General features: G+C 38.5%; 2 protein-coding genes across 8 annotated transcripts; one reads left to right on the top strand and one right to left on the bottom strand.

The window, feature by feature from the left end:
• Positions 1-741: 741 nt before the first annotated feature.
• rhobtb2b (Rho related BTB domain containing 2b) lies at positions 742-17878 on the bottom strand. Of its 7 annotated transcripts, XM_039677750.2 has the most exons (12): positions 17762-17876; positions 17560-17685; positions 17310-17399; positions 15550-15751; positions 15351-15454; positions 15078-15263; positions 13073-14019; positions 10537-10655; positions 10185-10335; positions 9672-9760; positions 1972-2077; positions 742-1884 (listed from the first exon to the last, which is right to left on the bottom strand). In XM_039677750.2, the coding sequence occupies exons 3-12, from the start codon at positions 17330-17332 to the stop codon at positions 1667-1669; spliced, it is 2145 nt and encodes a 714-aa protein (XP_039533684.2). In that variant the 5' UTR covers positions 17333-17399; positions 17560-17685; positions 17762-17876; the 3' UTR covers positions 742-1666. The 7 variants fall into 7 exon arrangements, with proteins under 7 accessions (XP_039533684.2, XP_039533682.2, XP_039533685.2 ...); XM_039677748.2 differs by having other exon boundaries at positions 17310-17685; XM_039677751.2 differs by lacking the exon at positions 17560-17685 and having other exon boundaries at positions 17740-17875.
• Positions 17879-20621: 2743 nt separating this feature from the next.
• Positions 20622-24036, top strand: stc1l (stanniocalcin 1, like). Its single transcript, XM_039677755.2, has 4 exons — positions 20622-20822; positions 21311-21453; positions 21783-21994; positions 23178-24036. Exons 1-4 carry the CDS (start codon positions 20711-20713, stop codon positions 23458-23460), a joined length of 750 nt encoding a protein of 249 aa, XP_039533689.1. The 5' UTR covers positions 20622-20710; the 3' UTR covers positions 23461-24036.
• The last annotated feature ends 1809 nt before the right edge of the window (positions 24037-25845 follow it).

The raw sequence follows: 25845 nt of genomic DNA, 5'->3' as shown, positions 1-25845 counted from the left end.
AGACAAAATTACATCTAAAAGACAGGATTACCACAAGACCAAGATCTCACACAAAACAAAGTGAATCATTAAAGGGATTGTGCAATCAGAAACACATTGTGTCATTTACTCGCCCTCATGAGTACTCAACCTGTAATTTATGGAAACCTTGTGACGTCTGTGGAAAACAAAAGGCGTTTTTTTTTTTTTCCTTCACGGAAAAAAAAAGTCGTACAGGTTTAGAACGACATGGGGATGAGTAAACAAACTCAAGATGTTCACTTTTTTTTTTATTAACCTTTATTCACATGAATTTCAAGAAAACTTCTGCCTTTACTAAATGTGTAGCCACTCAATTCAATATCCAAACTACGCTGTAGTGAAAAATATAAGCTAAATGACCGTCTAGTAAGTAACTCACACAGGAAGACTCTGCCAGCAGAATCTCACCATGACGTCTCAGAACAACAGGACTAAGCACAATTATGTGGCAAACTCACAATTTCCACAATAATTTTAGCACTAGAGTCTAGTGATCACCTGACGGTCATGGCTGTTATAATCAGGAGAATATATATATATATATATAGGCTATATATATATATATATATATATAGATATATACACTACCGGTCAAAAGTTTTTGATCAGTAAGATTTTTTATGTTTTTAAATGAAGTCTCTTCTGCTCACCCAGGCTGCTTTATTTGATGAAAAAAAAATGACAAACAGTAATATTGTGAAATATTATGACAATTTAAAATGCCTGTTTTCTATTTTAATATATTTAACATATTTATATATAATTTGAAAGCTGAATTTTCAACATCATTATCTGTTGCTGATTACACATCAGTTTTCAGTGTCACATGATCCTTCAGGAATCGTTCTAATATGCTGATTTTATGCTAAAAAAAACATAAATTATTATTTTCAATGTTGAAAACAGTCGTGTAACATTTCCCCCCCCAAAATTCTATAATGAATAGAAAGTTCAAAAGAACAGCATTTATTTAAAATATAATCTTTTCTAACATTATAAATGTCTTTACTGTAACTTTTGATCAATTTAACTCATCCTTGATGAATAAAAGTATTTTCTAATTTCTTTCCCCCAAAAATAAAAAAATAAATTCTTACTGACCCCAAACTTTTAAATGGTAGTGATTAATGTTTAAAAAAGCATGGAAACATTTCAGATCAATTCTGTTCTTTTGAACTTTCTATTGGAACCTTATTGTAAAGTGTTACAAAAATGTAATAAAAAAAATTACTTTTAAACTGAAAATCTAAATATAAGAAGCTAATTCAGAATATACTATGAAAAATACTATATAAACAATATTATAACACAGGGCTAAACAGTGGTCAAACACAGTGTTCAATCCAATTCATTTTCATTTTGGCAGTCATCATTTGTAAAATCAGTTGTAAAGCAAAATCTCTAGATCACTAAAATACACCAAGGGTTTCTTCATTGTTTTAAGATCAGATGCCTACCTGTTTTACGTACCAGCAGAACGACAATAGACACATTTGGTAAACATTTCACATTAAGACCTGTTTGGCGGCCATGCCCTGCCTACATGATGCCTGTACAGGACTTCAAGCACCAAGAACATCAAAGCACGGTTGATGAGACGTTGATCTGAAACCAGCAGTGATTTCAACTCGTCCCCCTCGTCTCTTCAGACGATAGCAGAGGAGGATGAGGACGAAGAGGAAGATGAAGATGGGTTTGAAGGGGAGGGCGGAAGACTCCACAGCACCCATTTGCGCTTGCTCTGCCGCTTCTGCAACAGGTAGTCCTCCTTTTCCCGCTCCTTCCGTGCTCTCTGGTAGTGGTCGTCCTCCTTCAGGTACCAGACCGGAGGCCAGCGGTGCTTTTCAAAGTATTCTTGGTTCTCTGAAAATGCATCCGAACCAAAAACATGTTAAAAACTGAATTCTGGACAGGTAAAAAAAAAAAAAAAAGAAAGTTTTCATGTACTACCTGCTGATTTGGCCCTCATGTCCCTGGGGAATTTACGGCACACGTTGTTGTAGTTGGTGCAGATGTGATGAAGGCACCAATCGGTGAGCTGGTAGGCACAGTGGAACTGAAATCACATGACATCATGTCAATTGAGTATTCTTTAAAGGAATAATTCACCCAAAAATCAAAAATGTATGACTGTGGGTTGGTACGATTTTTGTTTAATTTCTCTCCCTGGTTTTCTTGTGTCCAGATGCCAAAAAAACAAGTGCCATGAAGCACTAATGGGATTTGAAAGCTATGGGAACAGCTATCAAAGCTATTGTATGACTAAAGAAGACATGAAATATAACCAAGAGGCAACCTCCCTCTCTCTCTCTCTCTCTCGAAACCAACACGGAAGTGAATTAAACTTCAATTCATCGACTGGCCGCTTGAGGCTGGCTGCAAAAGCAAGTCAAATCTGTATCTCCCCCATGATTAAATGCCTAACTTCACAGCAGAAAAAAACATGTCCACAGCCTGGTGGCAAATAGTTGTTTTGGTCTATATCGCTAATTTTGCCCTTCATGACGACTGTGAGGGGGATACATTTTTTTACAACTCATCCGTTTAAATTATATTAAGCCTTAAGGTTCTGCATAATTAAGGGCGTGGCCACTTGAGTGACAGGTGGATTGCCGCTCCTTTCACTGCTAGTCGTTTGTCTGCTGTCTGTTAGCGTCACCCTCATCTGTTTGTGCTTTTTTCGCGATTATTTCATACAACTTAAACAGGTATTATACTTTCGCCCGTGCACGCTGTTAGATTCCGTCGTTGTCGAGTATGGAGAGAACAACCAGCGCTGTATTTTCAGATATAGAGACCATACTCATTACTGGTGCTCTCACGGAACAGATATGCTTATTTAACTTTGTAGTGTAAAATAAAGACATTTAGAAATTGAGATCTGAGAATTTGAGACGCGGCCAAAATCAGATTTCAAAATGGACTGAATAAAGCTAATTACGAACTTGACGTCCAATGCCATGCTGACTGGCATGTATGTGCATTAATCACTGTCACACACACAAGCTCAGAGCAATATTGTAAGTCACTGTCTGCATGAGAATACATTTTTATCTACCAGAATAATAATGCATCACGATACACAGTTGACTGCTTGTATGTTGTGAGAAATGTTGTGTGATCCGTGTTATGTACTGTTGTATAAATACTCTCAACTAATTTCCCCTTGTGGGATTAATAAAGTTGATAAACAAAAGTAAAGTAAATAGTCTCACTTTTACTTATGTCTTTTAACTATTATAATATTTCGAAGGGCAAAAACATGAACTTTAACTTTTGGCTTTAAAGGTGGAATACCTAAGATTTTATGCCGCTAGAATGCGCTACATTCAAAACAACAACAACGACTTTGGCTTTGCTTCGCCCATGGAGAAACGCGGAATGATGGGAACTGTTGTTTTCAACTCCACCGTGGATAAATAAGTCAGACGGGAATCGATAATTAGTTGTCATGGATGAGGTAAAGTTCGATTTCTATAAATGTTGCGTTTAATGACATGCTTGTTTTTCACTAAACTGAAATAACCGCAAGAAAATTCAGGTTTTAAAGTAAATTAGTTATCACAGATGTTACTGTACGAGTCACTGGACGAAGTGACTTATTTTTGTCTCAAATCGTTGCTAATGGATCCTGACTTCGCCCTATGCTGCAATATGCATTTAGTTTTGCATTCATTTACAGAAATCAGCTGCTTGAATAACAATAGGTGAGGTGAGATTCTCAATTCATTCAGTTAACGGATGCTCTGAGGTAAAGTTTTCAGAATGCAGACTCAGCAACGATTGTATTTAATTGTACAGTACAATAACATAGAACAGACATTATCTTCCTTTCATGTCAATAAACATAACAATATTGCTGGCCATACACTGATGAGAAAGTGCGCGTCCGGTGTGCGATACCTGGAGTTGTCTTACGCCGCCTTCACACTGGCAGTTGAAATCAGCTCCGATGCGGCTGCGAAACGACCGGAAGTCATTCATTTCCTATGGAGATTCGCAGACCGCATGCGAATGGGTCCGAAACGGGTCCGACCGAGTGCGATGCGAAGAAAATCGTGTCCGTTGGTCATCCGGATGCGTTCAAAAATTTGAACTCGTGCGAAAAGCTACGGACGGTTCCTATCCCAGATAGCAAACTGACATTGAATCAACGTGGAAACTACGTCTCTCATGACATTGAAACAACGTTGATTTTGCTCATCGAATTAACGTTGAACCAACGTCAGACGCGGCATTCTTCAAAGCTAAATGAAATCGAAAATTGGTTTGCTTTCATAACGTTGAAACAACGCGTTGATTTCAAGTTGATTTTCCGTTAGTTTTGAAAGAATGACGCATCTGACGTTGGTTCAACGTTAATTCGATGAGCAAAACAATGTCAGATCAACGTTGTTTCGATGTCATATTTCCACGTTGATTCAATGTCAGTCTGCTATCTGGGATCCGCCAATTCCAGCGGAAGTTGAGCGTTGCTATGGTACTGATAAACAAACCTGAATGGGCTCTATGCACGGCGTTATTTCCGGTGAAGGATTAAGGATGCTCGATAACTTCCGCCGATCATAGAGTCCAATGCAATACCGAGAATTTATATTGAATTTTATACTCCATGGTTATACTAATGAAACGTTAGTCACAAAAACAGATAAAACAGACACCCCTCGTTGTGTTTATGCTTCTTTTTAAAATTATATTAAATAAACATAACTATATATAAAATTACATCTAAACGTATGTACGTTTCGTTTCAAAGACGGGAGGACAGTAAATATTGAAGACTCTGCCATAATCCCGTTTTCTCCGGTTTTCCTCCGCTTTAATCTACACAACCGGAAATGGACGAGCATCCTTGCGTCAAATGCGGAACTTATGCGTGCATATAGCCCATTATTAACTTTTAATATAATAAATAACGATTTTATAACGATAAGTTGTCATGTCATTTTTTATTTTCATGACTTTCTAACGTTTATAAGGGCAGTTAATACAATTAAATTAAAGGTATTGAACTATTGACCACTATATCACATATTTTAGCCGACCTGTCAACGTATCATCAGAGAGATCATACAGAACTGACAGAATCAAACTTTAATAATAATAATAATAAAAAAACAGAATCAAACTTTAATCTCTCTCTCCGCCATTTTTGTTCTACCCGTGTCCGACGCTTTTCACTGTGTAGTACGACGTCCGTTGGGAACGTATTGCGTATTACGGAGCTGATTTCAACTGCCAGTGTGAAGGCGGCGTTAGACGTGGCGCGGCGCTTCTCGTCCGGTGTGCGACCCCCTTTACAGCCAACAGTTCACATTCCGAGAATAATTGAAAAGAATAATTGTGCTCCATTTCATAACAAATGTCCGAAACAAGCTTACGTTTGTTGCTTGATAGACGCTAACGCACAACTACAACTTCCATTTGTCCAGGACTACACGTAGTACGAGCGGAAACCGAGGTAACGCGGATATGACGCGATTGACTGGCGACTCCCAGCTCACCCCTGCTCACACGCCCCGTTTCCTTGGTTAAAATTTAAATTTTCTCGCGATTTAAACATTGTTTGAAACATTTGGAATATTGTAAGTTATCATCTTATATAACACTGGCCTTGTGATTTTGGGATATTTTAATGCAAAAATCTTAGGTATTCCACCTTTAATTCTTCAATCAGCTGTCACTTTTGCGCAAGGCCAGTAGCATATAGCATTAGCACCTCAGATGCACCCATGACCCGGCTCTTTGCCCATTTTATTTTATCCGTTAGGGACAAGAGGTGACGTGCTGCCAAGATGGCGACGACCGGCCCCGCCCACTTTAGACTTCAAAAACGCTCTTCAGAAACCTACGGGTGACGTCACGGATACTACGTCCATATTTTTTTACGGTCTATGAATATAACCTTATGGATGTCTTAACGACTTTTCAAGGTGTTTATTTTGATCCTGTGAACAATATGCTAAATACCTCCATTTGTGTTCAAGTTCAACGGAAGAGTTTGTAATGACATTAGGGTGAGTTAGCTCATTTTGACTGTGATTTTGACTTTCACTGTCAGTCTGTACCAGTTTACCAATGAAACTCAAGCTCTGTCTGATTTTAAATCCATTTTATAAATCATACTGATTCATTTCAGAGTCAAATACAGGAACACATTTTACTGACAGAGTATCTGAGACACAGAAGAGAAGAAATGTTTCACATTCCAAAGACTCTTTAGTAAATCAAGTGAATTAGCTTGAGCACTCAGGCATGACAGAATGAACCATGTGAACATTCACAGGAATGCAGCAAAATGTGTCTGACTTCACATCAAGTCCTAGAGCAAGAAACGGGTTACTGTACTGTTTGCAGGAAACCCATTATTTCCTTAGTCATGCAGATTCTTTCTTAGTTTACTTGTAACATAATCGCAGGCAAGTACAACAGAGTCTCAGCTCTTGCTTGCACAACAGCTCGGTTAATCAATAAAGGAAATGCTAACTTTAAAACTTAACTTCATTTAAATAACCTATGCATTAAATCTTAAAGGTAGGGTAGGCAATTTTCAGAAAAGCTAACTTTGCTTTTTAAGCTAGCTTTGAAAGCCTAAGATCCCACCCTCCGTTCATAGCATCTCCAAAGCCACGCCTCCTCAAACACATGAACACGTACAGCAAAGAACAAACAGAAGCGTCACGAGAGACGGTGTTAAACTACCTCATGTCTCAAAGCACATAACATTACAATGATAATGAACATAACTTAAAGGATTAATTCACTTTTCCAAAAACTTTTGCTGATAATTTACTCACCCCCATGTCATCCAAGATGTCCATGTCTTTCTTTCTTCAGTCGAAATTAAGGTTTTTAATGAAAACGTTCCAGGATTTTTCTCCATATAATGGACTTCAGTGGGAACTAGGGATGCACCGATACCACTTTTTTGGAAAACGAGTACGAGTACGAGTACTTGCATTTCAGTACTCGCCGATACCGATACCGAGTACTTAATAAAAAAACAAAAAAAAAACATGATTTAAATATTTTTATATACGGGTTTTTAGGTCCTTGATTAAATTACTTGGGTAACACTTTATTTCGATAGTCCACTTTACTAACTATAAGTAACTTTTCAATTACATGTCAACTAACTGTCATTAGAGTATTAGTAGACTAGAGTATTAGTACGATCAGCTTAATATCTGATAACACTTTATTTATTTGGTCCCCCAACAGACATTCAACTGACTATAAGTAACTTGGCGACTACAAGTAAACTTATTCTCCTAATCCAAAGCCATTCACTTTGAAATTGTTCCACACCAGTGATGCACGGATTGGTCCAAAATGAGCGGGTGCCTGCGCCGTGGTCACCCGCGGTTACCCGCAGTTACGGGTCATTCAAAAATATTTTTAATGATATTCGGGTCGCGGTCGGTCAGGTCGTTTGGAAAAAAATGCCAATTAAACCTTTGTATTTATATAGTACTAGATAGAATTTTCTATGAAATATATAGGCCGAATTTATTTATTGGCTGAATAACTGGCACGAAGATGACACACAAGCTCAGTCTAAACAGTTCTCAGTTCTGTACTGGTGTGATCCGAGAACCGCTGTACCTCTGCGTTCGTTACTACGCGGATGCGCAGTATCAGCAGTATCAACAACATGTCTCAGTTCAGTGAACTGTTAGAGTTACTGGAGTAAAATATAATTCGGGATATTGGTTTATTTCAACTCGGAGGGACTGTCAGGCATGTCTGAAAGTGAGTAACTGTAGTAACTTCACTTGTGGATCAGCACTGACGCAAGACGTGAACTGATGCGAATGATTCAGTTCGATTTAGCGTACTGGTTCGACCGGTTCATTAAAAAGAACCGATTCGTTCACGAACCGGCCATGTCTATGATCACTAGTCTGCAGAGAGATGGAGGCGGCAAGAGAAAAGGTGAAGACTGGGGAGTGGAAGCTCCGCAAATACACAAATAGAAAGAGTAAGTGTGGGAGACATTTACCGAAATAATGAAAGATGATGACCAAAGTGCTGCCTTTGTTATATGTAGGCTACGTCTTCTTGCGATGCTGTGTTGTTACACGTTTATGGCCCAATGACGCTACGATGAGCATGTACTACTTTTAAAAAATACGGTCAGGAAGAGGGTCGGGTACAATATTTTCTTACTTTTTTTGCGGTCCGAGTAGCGGGGGCGGGTAGTTGAAAACGTTGGTAGTGTGCGGGTTGTTTATACATTGACCCGCACATCACTGTTCCACACGGCTGACATGTCTCCCCATCTCCCCGCTCTGAGCTGCAGCCGGAGCCTGGGGGTGGGCACTCGGCGCCTGTGATTAACCCATTTCTCAGAACATGGTATCGGTCCCCGGTATCGGGGGACTTTTAACGAGTACGAGTACTTTAGAAAATGTGGTATCGAGGCCGATACCAGATACCGGTATCGGTATCGGTGCATCCCTAGTGGGAACCAAACGGTTCAAGTTCCAAAAGAAACTTTCAGTACAAACTGCAAACTTGTTCAAAGGGCTTTAAACGATTCGAGACGATAAATAAGGGTTTTATCAAGCGAAACGATCGCTAATTTTTTTTACAAATAACAAAGTTTAAGTTTTATAAGATCAAACGCTCGCCTTGCTCTGTTCTGTGATGCGCGTTCGTGACTCTTCTGTTCGAAATTGTTCAACAAAATGAACAAATCTTTTTCCGAATCAATTCGTTTGTTTCTTTCGCCGAATGAACCAAATGACTTGATGAACAAGTTCGAACAGGAGTGTGTTACAGAACAGAGCAAGGCGAGCATTTGAGCTTCTAAAACTTAAACTTTTTATTATAAAACTTAAACGTTATTTATTTATAAAACGCGCGATCGTTTCGCTTGATAAGACCCTGGAAGATCGTCTGAAATCGTTTAAAGCCCTTTGAACAAGTTGGCAGTTTGTACTTAAAGTTTTTTTTTGGAACTTGAACCGTCTGCTTCCCACTGAAGTCCATTATATGGAGAAAAATCCTGGAATGTTTTCATCAAAAACCTTAATTTCTTTTCGACTGAAGATAGAAAGACATGGACATCTTGGATGACATGGGGGTGAGTAAATTATCAGCAAAAGTTTTTTCAAAAGTAAACTACTCCTTTAAAGAGCACTGACCTGTAAAACCTGACTTCTGCAGATTCATTTAGCCATTGATAGTGCTGCCATTGAAACGCATTAATCACAAACCACTCCGAGTATAAACGTCACAGGATTCTATCTCTTCCAAATTACAGTAGCGATGGCGTAAACGCAGCATAAGCTCATTGTTTTGGTTCAGGAGGAACTGTAAAAGACGGCTGCTGTTTCGGTTACGGCGTTTGGTGACTGACGTCTGTCTGACTCTGCATAGCATGAAACGCTCTGATGAAGTGTGATGTCTGCGCAAAGGTATGGATACATTACATACGTTGACAGACAGGTAGGACATCGAAACCAATGCAATGATTGAACGAACATTTTATGGCCCTACGCCTTCCATAGACAATATATAGTATACATATAAATACATCTAGACCGACTAACTTAGAGATTGCTATCAGGATGTGAAGAGACTTTCAAACAACATAAAAACAAAAATTTCTAGACCAAATCACCAACTCTGCCTTTAAACTTTACCTGAGCCATCTCCAGATATACCAACACATCTCCGTCAATGTCCGTGCCCATGGCGGCAGACTCCTTCAGAACAGTCACAGTGTGGAGCTCTGCAGCAAAACCCAATTAATACACAATTACATAATTTATTCACCCTGTATGACATCATTTAAAAGGGATGGCAACATTTAAACATGATATTTACACTTCCGTTCAAAACTTTGTGGACAGACTCTATAAACATTAGAATCCTTGTTACCCAGCAGGCAAATTTAGGTTCTGGGAACGTTAGTTTTTGGTTCCCAGAACATTCCTAGAACTTTCCCTTAAGGTTAAGGGAACGTTGCCGGAACATTCTCCTTATGTTATAAAAATGAAACCTACAAAATAACCTACATGGAACATTCCTATAACATTCTTGTTTGGTTCCCAAAAAAATAACCTCATGGGACCATTCGGAAACGTTAGGGGAACGTTCTGCATTTGCTGGGTAGTTCTTATGTACATTATTGACATGATAATCAGTCATCAGACCTGTGAGGGCGACCAGGTGAGGCAGGCAGAGGCGATTGGCCAAGATAATGAGCTCCATGGTGTCCAGGTCAGGTCTGGAGCAGAAACGTCCCGTGTAGAGATACTCCAGCACAGCCTGCATACTACTACGGGTCGTATTTGGGAACAACACCTGTGAAAGCACAACACGTCTTTGAAAATAACTTTAACTTCCACACAAATGTCAATGTAACACTGTTTGAAATCTTCTCTCAGAGGACACAAGAAAACGTGAACAAAATGTACAATTTCCCAATTGATTTATGTCTTTTTCACAGTGATGGTCATTAATATTGTGCATGAATGGATCACTTCTGTCAAATGCAGCAGTTACCTCTTTAGTACAGCTCTCGACAAAAGGCCCACCAAACATGGCTGCCATCCAATCACAGCTTGAGATGAGCAGGGGTTTGTGGGCCTGAACGGTACCATCATCCAGTTTAAACACCACATCTGGGATACAAAGGATGCAGCAAAAACAGACAGCATTAGGATCTTACGATAGGGCTGCACGGTGAACTGTAATCGTGATATGGCTTAGTGATATGGCTAACTATCAAATCACGAAGGCTGTGATATAATTAAATAAATATATGCGCTGCATGTTACAGATTGAAGCACGGGGCACTGTGTTCTTTTACACATGCGCAGCTCATGATGCACCAATAAAACTAATTCACTGTTTCGAAGCACACGAAATGCCACACACTGGTGACACTTGCAGGTCAGAATGGCTTAAACGCAATGAAAACTCCACCCAACATGGATAAAACAACTGTTACAAACCAATGTTTTGTTGAAAGTATAATATATTAAATGCAATTAATAAATCATCTAATACCATTACATTATGTGTTATTTTATTAAAGGATTAGTTTAATTTTGAAAAAACTTTTGCTGATAATTTACTCACCCCCATGTCATCCAAGATGTCCATGTCTTTCTTTCCTCAGTCGAAAAGAAATTAAGGTTTTTGATGAAAACATTCCAGGATTTTTCTCCATATAATGGACTTCAATGGGAACCGGATGGTTCAGGTCCAAAAGATAGTGTTAATAACAGTTTCAGATGCAGCTTCAAATGTCTTTAAACGACACCAGACGATGAATAAGGGTCTTATCATGCGAAACGATCGGTTATTTCAAAACTTATTCCAAAAATGTAACTTTTCTAAGGACAAATGCTAGCCTTGCTCTATTCTGTGAGGCGCCTTTGTAACGTCACGTAATACGTAATTACGTTCAAAAGGTCACGGGCGACGTAGCCGTAAGTAAGTAAAGGTAAGTCCATTATAAGTAGAAAAATCCTGGAATGTTTTCATCAAAAACCTTAATTTCTTTTCGACTGAGGAAAGAAAGACATGGACATCTTGGATGACATGGGGGTGAGTAAATTATCAGCAAAAGTTTTTTCAAAAGTGAACTAATCCTTTAAATTGTAGGGCTTGTTTTGTTTGTTTTATGGAGAGCTTGGTTAATCAGACCAATAAGAGACTTTTAAGAGTCTGGCAACCCGAATTCCACAACACTACTGAGTCTGTGATTGGTAGATCGGTGGAGGGTGACGCATTAGAACAAAACACAACTTGATAATATCAACATCAGTCAAAGGCTGCGACTTCACTTTTTAAATGACAATATCCTGGCCGGACTACTGTCGTCAGTGAAGTCTTTGAAATGAACATGATTTCTTAGGGCCAATCCCAATTCTACCCCTTACCCCTTTACTTTCCCCTTCCCCTCCGTTTTGCGCGTCCACGTGAAGGGGTAGGGCTGTCCCAATTCTCTTTTGGTTGGAGGGGGAGGGCTAGGGTGAAGGGCCAGATAGCCCTTCAAACGAAGATTTTTCGGGAGCACACTTCAAACGAAGGGGTATGAGAAGCGTCACTGCTAACCCAGGCTGGCTGCCCTAGCGACAAAGGAGACCCATAAATTTAAATATTTGTGGCTTTAATAAGTATTATAACGACAAATAATGATTTGCTTTATGTTACATTCAATATTGTGTTCATATTTACGGTCAGTTTCTTCACAGAAACGTTTGTAAAAAAAAAAAAAAAAAAAAAAAAAAAAAAAATCGCTAAAATTACTGTAGTTTGCTAACGATAGTCCCGCAACATATTTTCGTCGTCTCCGTTGTTTCCTGCGAACTTCACAAGATGCAAGAAAATAGCTGTAACCCATGCGACTGAGATAACTGCAGCTGTCGACGGCATCTTGGAAGTTGTGATAAACATCGGCGCATCTCCTGTGACGTAGGCGCTAGCGACGACTTATAATGACGTTGAACGGAGGCGTAGTGGTGTCCCATTTCTTAGGGGAATATTTTCACCCCTACGCATTGCCACTCTGTTTCAAGGGTCAAGGGGAAGGCGAAGGGGTAGGGCTAGGGGAAAGGGAAGGGGTAAGGGGTAGAATTGGGATTGGCCCTTAATGTCTAGTGACATATCAGGGAAAATGTATGATTAATTGAAATACATTTCTTGCATACAGCTCCTTTAATTGTAAGCTTGGTGAACAGCGTTAGAGAATTTGATGTTTCCCCTTTCAAAGAGATAGGAGCTGCATCTGTGTGACTAAAATAGCTGCCAAGTTAACGCCAAGTTATAAAACTGATCCAGGATGAGGTAAAAACGACATAGGCACTACTAGTTCATTGGTTCACAGTGACCTAGTGGCGATCCATTGAAATTCTAAAACAGTATTGACATAACGAATCCTCATTTACTAAAGTCATGTGACTTTGGCAGCTTCACAAAGCAGTTTCGAAAGCGCCTGACACTATTTTACAGAGAAATTTTACAATAGTTATTAAAAACTAACTCCAAATTGTGCACTTCTTTACTACATGAGATAAAAAACAACTTTAACCTGAGAAAGTTCCTTTAGCCAAGCATTCCTTCACCCGATTGGTCCTTCGCACATGGAAAGCCTTTGTGATCTCCTGGTTCATGAAGGCCTCGTCGTTAAGGATGTTGGCGACCATCATGCGCAAGTCAAACACTTCCAGCAGCTCGGCGATGTGGGCGATGTGCATCAAGTCCTTCTCGTGTTCGTCCAACTGTCCAGTGTATAGGTAACGCATGACCACGCGAAACGGCCCAGGCAAAACAGACGGGTCCATGTGCACCACCGTCATTGACCGGGAGATGAATGTGACGGGATCCTGGACCGTTTCTCTCCTGATGCCGACGAAAGCCCGACCCAAAGACGACAGAAGTCGCCCCCCGCGACCACCCTCCAGGATCCCATCAGTGTCTGCACCAGTCAGGGTCCCGTCACTGATGCAGGCCCTGAGGTTGACCCTGCTTTCTTCATCGCCGTTCTCACACATGTCAAAGCTGGCGGCCCGTGTAGGGAGCTCCCGACTGGGAAGTTGCTTGCCGTCAGCCTCTGCCTTCGCATCCTGGAGAAAAAGGTCGTAGAATTTCGAAGAGGCCGTGGCGAGGTAGACTTTATGAGCAAAGACTCGCTGGTGCTCTTGGAGGACCAGAACCACATCAGCACACAGCGGCTCTTCCAGAAGCCGGGCCGGGTGCTCCTCAGCGGTGGAAGGAGGTGGCGGGATGACTATAGCGGGCGGAGGAGGCTTTGGAGGCAGGAAAGGAGCCTGCAAAAGAGGTCGTTGGACGTCCCTCAAGTGGGACTTCCAGAACTGCAGGTGGCGCCGTGAGATGAGAGCAGCGCGAATGGCATTGTCAAACACGTCCTTCACTCCAAACTGAGCCACAACGCTGGTCTCGAAGTACGGCAAACCCAGTTCTTTGGCCACCTCGCGACCCTTCTCAGGAGGAAGAATCTCATTTGCTTTGATGGGTCTGTAAAGTTGGTTGATGGAGAAATGTCAACAAAAAGGATGTACTACAATATCTTTAATGTGAATGCTACATATGCGTTACATTCTTGAATTAAATAAAAACGCCCTCAATACATGATGCTCAATTTTGCCAATTAAATAGTCTGAAATAAAACAAGCCAAAGACACACAGATGGACTTTTTTCTTGCTATTCTTAATCAGAACCAGCCAGGTGACATAAATAGAGACATACTTATTAGTATTTTAAATCATTTAGAGAAGCAAATGATACTTATAATATTAAGAAATGTATAATTATTAGTATTTTTTTTAATTTATAATCTAGATAACATTGTATGTTTTATAAGTTAGAGAAGCATGTGGTATTTGAAATGTAATTTTTAATTTAATTTAATTTTTTTATAAATTTTTGTATGCAGTATAATTACTTTTTTTAAACACTTTTTTTTAAAACTTTTTTTGTTTTTTGAAAGAAATGAATATTAATACTTTAAATCATCAAAGATGCATTAAATTGATCAAAAGCGACAGTAAAGCCATTTCTAATGTTACAAAATATTTAATTTTCTAATAAATTCTGCAGTTTTGAGCATTCTATCATGTTTGCACAAAAATATTAAGCACCACAAATGTTTTCAACATTATTGATAATACGAATTTTTTCTTGAGCAGCAAATCAGCATATTAGAATGATTTCTGTATTGATGCTTTAATCACAAGAATAAATTACATTTTTAAATTATAATAATACTTCACAGTATTACAATAGATTACTGTATTCTTGATCAAATAAGTGCATCTTTGGTGAGCAGAAGACTTTAAAGAAAAAAAACTAGTAAATCTTACCGACCACAAGCTTAAATGGTAACATATAGATTTTTACAATAGATACATATACATTTTTAGACACCATTTCATTTAAAATCCAGGAAGAGAAAGACTATCAATTTTGAGATAGACTATCAATTTTAAATTAGCATAATAAACACAAAACCTCAAAAATTTTGATTTCAATAGGTCTTTAAATAACAGATTGAAAATTTCGATCAACAATTCACCTGGCAAGAGGTCTCCGTGCCCTATTAACAGCCTCCAGGTCAGCGTAACGCAGGTCTAACTGGCAGCCCACCAGGATGACTGGGGCGCGAGGGCAGAAGTGCTTGATCTCTGGGTACCACATGGTCTTCACGTGAAAGAGAGAATTGGGGTTGGCGATGGAGAAGCACAGTACCACCACATCTGACCTGGTGTACAAACACAAGAAAAAAAAACATTTGACATGTCCTTAAAAGAATATTTCAGATTTCCAACAAAACGGTCCCCAAACACACCTGCCGTAAGCAAAGCGCCGGTCTTTGTGGTGGTCTCCGAAAGTGTCCCATAATCGAAGAGACACGCTTACATCATCCACTACATCTCTGGAGCGCTCTAGAACCTTCAAAAACAGGCAAAAGAATCGGATTTATGGTTACTTACAATACTTATCTTATGCTTTTGAAGTGTTATGAGCGGAAAGATAAAAGTCCAGACCTCTTGACAGACTCTATACTGGTCAATGGCCCAGACGGTGGGCACATGCGTGGCGAGTAGCTGGTACTGCGTAAGAGTGGCGTTACATGCTCGGGCACAGATCAGCCGCGTTTTTCCCACAGCATTGTCCCCCACCACCACACATTTAATGGTCTCGACATTAGGCCTCTCATTGTCCATGTCAGTATCTGTAAACTGGGACCTAAAAAGCAATGGATAAAGACACAATGAACACTTATAAAACCTGAAAATACTCAAATTTAAGAGGATGAATTCCTTACATAACGAAGCATGATCCTGCAAATTATGTCTATAAATATATACCCTTTTTCTCCTCATGTTCAACGTGCAAGGAAGATTTTTAATCAAAAGATTAAGTATTGCATGTGATTATAGACATAACAACAAAAACACTATAACTTAAAGGCACACTATGCAGGAATTCTGTTTTGTACTCCACAGCGACCCCTAGAGTCGCTGTGGAGAACTTGAATTTAATGTTACTGTCGTAGATAACACTCGCGCATAAATCTTGCATAGTGTGCATTTACTGCATTAAATAAGAGATCTAGCGCTAAAATGTGTTTTTGAACTCAAGCTGAAAGCTCGTGTCCGCTGCTATTATTGTCATGGATACATAAGTGTCTCTTGTGCGCAGTCTTCACTCGGATGCGCTCTTCTATAGCAGTTGCGGAGACTCTCTGTTCATTCCGGTGAAATCACAAAATAAAATGCACAAAAACGTGTCCCTGCTTGATATAGACTGTAACCACTGATGAACATATTCAGTTTTGATGAGAGAGGAAAAACTTTGAACCTGTAACCTCTGACACGTTTGGCAAAAGATCTACCACTAGACCATAAAAGTAAAGGAGCGATGCATTTATTTACGGGTTGAGCAGAGAGGCTCATTCTCTTTTCCTTTTCCTAGCCTCTTCCGACCGTATTTTCTTTTCTTTTTCCATCGTCGAGCAACACGTCTGAAATGTATGAAAGTAAATTAGTAGCAAAACTCGAGCGCACGTAGATGTGAATTTGAGAACTTGTACAATAAATATTCGTTTGTGCCGCCGAGTGAAAAGACTTGCTTTAAAAGGACTTTGACATGGGACGTAGAGCTAAAGGGCACCCGCCAGCTAAAACCCAAAACATTTCATCCACCAAAACGGTACAAAGATACAAAGAAAGCCTACGGACAGTGATTTATGCTTGAGGAGTCTAAATCCACTGTCCTCTCGCCTCATTGGCGAAATACCACAAAATCTACATTTAATTTTCTATTCAAAGGGACTTTAAGAAAAATAATCCAGTAGGAGCAGCAAAGAAATCAGTTATTAATCTGCAATCGAAAAATGTACTTTTCTGTAGTAGCCTAAACAATTCCATCAACTTATTGTTTATTAGGATTTTTTTCTAGTACATTTCTCGAAAATTATGAAAGGATTAAAACTAAGGCTGACATGCAGCGGTGAAATATTAATTTTACAAAAACAATGTTAAGCACCTAAGGCATCGCTATTGACCAATCAGAATCAAGCATTCCAGAGCCGTAAAAAAAAGGTTCGACGCTCTAGCATCGGCTGCGCAAATTCGCCTACGATGCAGCGATGATGAGCTAAGTAGGCAGCTCAGTAGGTTGAAACACAGCCTTCACACTGAAGTTATGTAATAGTACTCTTCATGCCCGTAATGTCCTACTCAAGAACACAGTTAATGTAGCCTACACAATCGCATGCATTTCTGAACACACGAGACCTTACCGAAGTGAACTGAAGGGATGCATCGGGTTGGCAGTCGTTTGTGGTCTTAGAGAGGAAGGTGATAAAATGCCCGTTGTATGCGGCGTGCACCTGAAACGAACCGGGCATACACTTCATTTTCCCGGCGGAGAAGCAGAATATACAGAATTATAGGCTATGTCACCGTAGTTTACCGCATCAAGACCTAAGCTAACCCATGTTACCACCAAACGCCCTAATCCTTAAGATAATTTTATTAAAATCCACCGACTGAATGAGCAGAAACGCGCGACGGCTGTAGGTTTCTGATTCGTGACATTCCCGGTGGTTTCTTGGTCTCTCTTCCGCATGTAGGCAGCGCCATCTGACGCACCACACGGTGTTGAGAATGGGGTGACTGAAATGAAAGATTCGTAAAGACAACAAATAATTATAGTTCACTCATAGTTACCTCAAGCTTCATAACTACCAACCTGCTGCCATCTCCTGATAGTTATCTTAAAATATTAAGCATTTTTCATCATCCCCACCTCAGTGTGCACTGCTCCGACACTCACTGCAACTAAGCCTTTACTCTGTTAATAATGAGACCGAACATTAATAAACCTGCAGGCTATGTGGCAAGCCGTTTTGACTTTTATTCTTTCCCAGGATACATATTTTTAGCCAACCTGTTGAAATTCCAATTTCAACCTATTAGAACTACAATTCTTAAAATTAAAAATCATAACTTTTTTACTATCAATTATTTCGTGTTAAATAGTGCAAATGTCTGTTCTTGAAATCAACAACTGAATTGCAACTATTAAAAATGTTTATTTTTGTTATCGACAATTCGATTATCATATAGTGACCATGTTAGTTTCTGATATCATGAATGATTGTTACTAGTAAGAACCATTTTAGATATCTGAAATTACTCTCCTAATTATTGATTATCAGAAATGCCAGCATGTTTAGTCCAGATATCAGAAATAACAAACATGTTGAAATATACAGATATCAAGAAATAACATTTCAACTAGTAATCATTAATACCATAAATGAAGTCTAGAAGTCAAATTATTTAAATTTATATTAATACAAGATTTTTTATTATAATATTAGCGTTTGTATTTATAATTTCAGCATTTGTATTAATCATTTTTACAGTTCTCTGCAAAGCTTGTTATCTAACAAAGCTTTTTGTGCTTTTAGAAGAATTTTCATTGTCACAATTGTCACCCTGTTTTAGGGTCAGTTGCATATAATTATGCACAATTTATACAAATTAGGCTACTAACTACATTTAACATGTTGTAAGGAGGCTGTAAAACTAAGGGTTACTCATTTTTTACTCTCCAAAATCTACAACTTTCGGATAATTCCCAGGTTTAAATTGGGGAAAAAAAGATCTCAGATTTTCAATATCATCTCAGACTTTTGGAGCACATTCTTAGATGAAGATTCTTCCTCATTTTATGGGGGGAAAAAGGTTGAATGGGGATGAATTTACTGAAGGTGGGCTATACAAACATTTACATTTTCTGACCAACTTGATGTACCTAAAGGCGTTTATGGCACAATCATCACATTCAGCTTTTTTTGTTGTTGTTGTTGAAAAATCGACATTTATGACTTTAATACCATGTAGCCTGAGATTCAAAAGATTATTGGAAAATGAAAGGCAGTGTGTGTGTGTGAGTGTGTGTGCGTTTGTTCCTATTTAATCATGTTATTCAGTAAAGATGTGGTGTGAGTTTTCCTGCCCTACTCCAGAAACAAACTGCAGGCATTTGTGTGAACAAAGGTAATAAAACCCAAAATAGCTCCGTCTCCAGCCCCCCTCTAAGAAAACAGTGAGTGCTTTGATCATTATCAGTAATTAACCCTTTAGGGGAGGAAATGTCTTTAAGCTAATGAAGTTCATCATGGAAAACACATCACTTCCTATAGCCTTTGCAAGATCCACTGATTAGACACTTACAAATGCTTCTCCTTCAGATCCTGTGGGAACGGATGTTTAGTCAACCACATGACCTGTTCTGACAAGCTACAATTGTCTGTTCTGATGAAGCTTGTATACCTTTAGTACACTTGCCTGTGCCAGGTGTCTAAAAAAAACTCCCTGAACCCTCTTTGAGAATAACAGCAAATCAAATAAGAGATGTGTATACAGTAAATCACTGTGAAATTAAATCCAAAACAAACACCGTAGAAATGTTTTCTACAACGAAGCCATTGAGCGTGGTTTGCTTGAGAGGGATATCATTGGGAATATCATAATATTGTTACTGAACAGGGTAAATCATAATGATAATCCAGATGAGAATGTGAAGCAAACTAAATTTAGGATCGTAAGAAATCTGAGGGTTTTTTATGATAGTTTGTGTTAATGAATTAGATATGCTAAGGTGCTATTTTAAGAAATGGAATTTGAAAAAAAAAGTAAGTCGGCATGAAATCTAAGTGCCCTATCGTGACGCATGTCGGAGAGAAACGGCTTTTCAAACAGGAAGAAAATGTAGGGCAGAACTAGAGTTTGTCCATTGGGAATTGATTGGACGCCATTGCATGGTTGTCATTTTCTATTGGTCGATCTCATGTGAGTGACAGGTTGTGAGTGACACATCAGCAAACATGTCATCAGAGAAAAGTAGAGGGCTGCCTACTATATTAAGTAGGCAAAAAAAAGTATGTGACAAAAGTAGAATGTCCAAATTCACAGTATTCAAAAAAAAAAAAAAAGTACACAAAAAGTACCCGGATGGCACTCCGGGTATTCTAAAGTGTGCACACGATGGACACTTTATTATCCCATGAGGCCACGGGAAAGAAAGTGTGATGCAACTGACGCTGGTAGATCACATGATGACAAAATGGCGAATGTAGTCGTGCAAATTACATTTATACTACACACACTCATACTGTATAGAATGTACTTTTTTAGCTGTTGTGAAGTAATTACTTATTCAAAAAATTAGGCTACCTACTCGAGAGTAAGCGATTTCGGACACAGCCCATATGTTGCAAGAAAGAGGGCAAGTTATTTTGATTAAAGATTATGATGGCACATTAATTAAAAATAATAATGTGCACAGATAAATCATTCACAATAAATATTGCAAAACTACATAAAATAAGAATTGTCTATGATGATTGTATGGTGACTTCAAGCATCTGAAAGAATTTAAAAGTCTAACTGGAGATAAGATCATAGCAGGTGGGTCTGCATTAATATCAGCCCATGAATATTTACAAAGAGATGGAAAGTTTGAGCTTTCGGATCCTGCGTTCTGATTGGTGATGGCGGGGATTTATGAGCCGTCAAGCTCAGCTGAAGATCTGTATAAAGCGAGGCTGTCATCAACCTGAAACACAAACCAACAGAATCAGCAAACGTCTCTTGTTTTCATCCCTTGTTTTTGGTTCTAGGTGCAGACATGCTTCTGAAAAGCGGATTTCTTTTGCTCCTCGTTTTGGTTACGTCTGCGTTTGAATCTGATCAGGAACCTGCACAACCAAGACGAGCACGATTCTCATCCAACAGCCCTAGTAAGTATTATTTTCTTTATTGAATGGCCACTTTGGTTTTGTTTTAAGAGTAGCCTATGCATGGGCAAATGTTCAAATCCTTAGTGGTTATAAGGTTGAGGGTTGTAGGTTCAATTCCAGAAGAACTTCCCAGCACATTCTTTTTTAAGGTTTGTTTTTGGTTAACCAGGAGAGTTTTCTTAATGGATTGTAGAACATTATTCTAACGGTTCCCAAGTTATTTTTAGGTTATTTAAAAAGAATCATCCAGCAACCTTAATTTGATACTACACAAAAGAACGTTACTAGAACGATATTATTTGGTTCTCAAAAAAAAATCAAACAGAAATCCAATAGCCTACTAACGTTAGGGGGGACATAGGCCTACTGTGTTTCACCTTTGAGCAAATATTACACCCCCAGGACTGTCTCTGTAGCAAAAATGTCTACTTTTACACTGCTCTGAATACAATTGTTTCTCAAAAAAGTATTTTTCCTTCCTCCTCCAGCTGAGGTTGCCCGGTGCCTGACCGGAGCTCTACAGGTCGGCTGCTCCACCTTCGCATGTCTGGAAAACTCAACCTGCGACACTGACGGCATGCACGAGATCTGTAACGTCTTCCTCCACACTGCTGCTGTGTTCAACACAGAGGTACAAAAACATCGTTAACCAAAACCATTTATTTACTCCTCTAAGTAAAGGCCACACCAATAACGATAACTATTAGTGTTCACTCCAGCAGACGATTGTATGTTTATTCAACGCGCGTGCTTGTCTGCCGCTTTAAATGCTCGAGCTGCTCGTTACAGCAGGATGGATTCTGATTGGCTGTCAGTGTTTGTATCGTTCATCAGCTGGATATCGTTTAAAATTAAATCTTTCTTTATCTTTATTGTTATTATCGTCCTAAGTGAATGTACGGGCCTTTTACATTTCCCCTGTTTGCTTATAACATGTTTACGATTTTTTTCCCCTCCCAGGGCAAGACGTTTGTGAAAGAGAGCATCAAGTGCATCGCCAACGGTATCACCTCGAAAGTCTTCCAGACCATCAAACGCTGTTCCACCTTCCAGAAGATGATTGCTGAAGTGCAGGAGGAATGCTATAAGAAGCTTGACATCTGCGAAGTGGCCAGATCCAACCCTGAGGCCATTGGTGACGTGGTCCAAGTTCCCAGCCACTTCCCGAACAGGTAATATGGCGTGTGAATTGTTTTGGAGTGAGTTATGATTGGTCCGTCCACCGAACTTAAAGTGATAGAACACACCCTTTATGTTGTTCCAAACCTGTATGAGTTTCTTCCTTCTGTTGAACAGAAAATATTTTTCGAAGACACAATATTGCCCAATCAACAACACACATGTCCCAGATAGCACAAGTCTATTTGATGTGATGTTTACATCTGGAAGTTGTATTTTTAAGAGTGTTTGCTCATCTGCAATACGTCTATAGGACGTTTCCTGTCAGATGTCAAATAGACGTTTAGAAGATGTCAGTTTAACATGCATTCTAAATCATTACATCTTAAAGACATCTTCTAAACGTCTATTTGACATCTGACAGGAAACGTCCTACCAGATAACACAAGTCTATTTGATGTGATTTTTACATCTGGAAGACGTATTTTTAAGAGTGTTTGCTCATCTGCAATACATCTATAGGACGTTGTCAGATGTCAAATAGACGTTTAGAAGATGTCAGTTTAACATGCATTCTAAATCATTACATCTTAAAGACATCTTCTAAACGTATATTTGACCTCTGACAGGAAACGTACTATACCTAGATAGCACAAGTCTATGTGATGTGATTCTTACATCTGGAAGACATATTTTTAAGAGTTTTTGCTCATCTGGAATACGTCTATGGGACGTTTCCTGTCAGATGTCAAATAGACCTTTAGAAGATGTCAGTTTAACATGCAAATCATTACATCTTAAAGACATCTTCTAAACGTCTATTTGACATCTGACAGGGAACGTCCTATAGACGTATTGCAGATGAGCAAACACTCTTAAAAATACGTCTTCCAGATGCAAACATCACATCAAAATGACTTGTGCTATCTAGAGAAAAATATTAAAATAAAAATAATGAAATGATGATTATGAGCCAAATTACAACACAATATAAAGTACAGTACATTTAAAGTTAAAATGAAATTAAAAAATGCCATTCTGTACTACTGTATAAGTCTATTGTGTGAAGCACAGACCAAAATGTTCTGTTGTTGTTGGACTTTTTGGAGCTTGATCAACATTGGTCACTAGGAACTGTTAAAGAGCTATACTTTTTTACATTTTAGATGAAATATTATTTTACAAAATGAGCTCACTCGACTGTACACACTAATCCCTCGTACTTTTGTGTCGCAGGTACTACAGCACGCTTTTGCAGAGCTTAATGGAGTGTGAGGAAGACACCGTGGAGGTGGTGCGAGCTGGGCTGGTGTCCAGACTGGGACCTGATATGTCCACACTTTTCCAGCTGCTTCAGAACAAGCCCTGCACATCCGAACCTGCTGCCGCCGGGCCTTCTGGGATGGAGGGCCACGCCGGCTTCCGTTGGCCTCCCATGTTCAAGATCCAGCCCAACCTGCACAACAGGGACACCACTCACCTCTTCGCTAGGAAACGCTCAGTCGAAGGAAGCTCTTAGAGTCACACACAGCTCTCCATTTGATGTGTGTAAGCGGAAGATGGTTATTAGTGATTAGTGTATTAAAAATGTAGTTTTATAATGGGACACAATGGAAATCTTTGCTTAGTTCACAATAACCAACAACTACTTGATTTTTTTAACTGTATTACATTGAATATACATGCCAATATCATGTTTTAGACTTAATATTGAATTAATTTTTGGTTAATGGCCTTATGCAAGAGAAGCTAAATTACAATGCACAGGATATTATCACGAAAAAGGAAATCTGTCACCATTGAACAACTTGTAATGGCTGGGCAGAAATATTTATTAGTGTACTCTGAAAATAATATTTATTTTTCCTACCAAAATTAATTTATATAGTTTATTATTGTTGTTGTGATCAGAGTCTGAAAAAAGTCTTTATTCTTTAAGAGAGAGAGAAAATTACATATCTCTGGATATGTTTCGGATATGTTTCCTATGCTGGCCATGGGAAATATTATACGTGATTAAGAAGGGCATTCTTTTTTCATGTTGGTGATATTGTGTAGTTGAATGCTTGGATAGAAATAAAATTTTAAAACTGCCTGATATACTTAATAGTTTCATCTTTTATTCTTTCATTGCTTAAGGTCTGATATTTGTTCATTGATGTGGCCAACAAGCATTCATACAAATCATGTTCCAAATTCCAATAGAATCTAACGAACACATCAAAGTGCAATGCTTTCTGTATTCACAAGGAGGCGCTGCTTTCAAACACATCACGTCAAAGTCTTACAATTTTTTACCAGACAAAATAATTTTGCTGGATAAGTTGATTGTCCACGACCACGATCACACATTAACCTAACAATGAGCTGAGAGCTAAGTGTATTTACATATTCGTTTATATATTTTTGCATGTTACAGTAGGATCTTCTCATATCTTCACAATCTTCTCATATCAAAACTGCTCAACTTGACTAGCCCAACGAAATATATTAACTTAGCTACTACTAGAGAAGTTTTGACCCAACTCAAATGCTACTACCAATATTAAGATTTGTTCCTCCCTGCATTAAAATATATTATAAAGCTGCTCAATGATCAAGTTAGTTAAAATGTATTTAATATTTCATACTAGGTACTGGGTTAGGATAGGCCTACCAATATTGCTTGCTGCTAGCTATTAAATTAGCCTAGAATTACTATTTTACGTGGTTTAAGAACGATTAATTTCTCCACAGAGGACAAAAGTTGCCATAGAAACATTCAATCCAAATGGACATAAATGGAAAACTTTAGTTGTGTTCAACTAAGCCCATTTCCACCACATAAGAAAAAAAAATACCATGTTTTGGTAAATCATAAGACATACAAAATCTGAATAAGATACTAAGTCATAATGTAGAGACATACATTTGAGACACCAACTTGCGTGCGCAGCCAGCAAAAGTTGTGATTTTTGCTGTGCACATGCGTTAGTGTCCTCTTTGATAGTGGGAAATTTGATCAATGGACGCATTTCCGATCCAAAGATATTGGCAAAAGTTTTTTTTCTAAGGTAAGACTTTCACTTCACCATGCACACTCCACAATGAATAGCTTATTATCCTTATGTGACTGTTAAACGTAACTGGTATAATCACAAACGTTATTCTGTGCCCTAAAAACTGGCATATTTCGTGGTATTGTGTCATGCATGGTCATTGCAAAATCTAGAGAAATGTTTGAGGTGGCCAGCGAGGTACAGTTGAGACACACTGTCTCAACTGTACCCGCGATAGAGTTCAATTAGGAAACACACTGTTTAGTTGTTCAGTGTTATGATAACAGGTTAAATGTCATAATTAGCCAGCAAAAGCCACAAATTAAATAAAAATTTGGTATTTGTGATCATTAAACTGTGTATTATTAATTATTATATAAAATGTATTGTTTCTGTTTTATAAAATTTAACCAGTGCTAATTAAAATAAAATTAATGAATTTGAATAGATGAATAAACAAACATGTTGCCCAATTGTTATTTTTTTATATGTCTTTATTTATTATATTTTCAATGAACAATTAGTTACCTTTACATCATTAAAAATGGGTGTCTCAACTGTACCATGGTTGAAACAAAAGTTGAAACAAAAAGCACCTTATTTTTATGAGCTAATTGTGGAAAATATAAACTACTTATGAGTAATATTGATTGGTAATTTCTTAGTCTACAAGCTAATAAAATGTCATGTGGCATGTCATGTTTCACGTCTTTTCAGTATCTATTTTTGTGTGAAAAATCTAAACGCAAAAAGTGTCTCAACTGTACCCAGTCTACCCTATGAGATAAAATGTCAGAACAATGACATACTAAATCCTATTTATGAGATAAACTCTTCTAAATGATGACAAAAATATTGTTATTTTA

This window comes from Pimephales promelas, chromosome 23 (assembly GCF_988280905.1).
Source record: "Pimephales promelas chromosome 23, fPimPro1.hap1.1, whole genome shotgun sequence".
NCBI classification, from domain to species: Eukaryota; Metazoa; Chordata; class Actinopteri; order Cypriniformes; family Leuciscidae; genus Pimephales; species Pimephales promelas.
The sequence above is the reverse complement of the archived record's forward strand: the minus strand, read 5'-3'. Positions and strand labels throughout refer to the sequence as shown.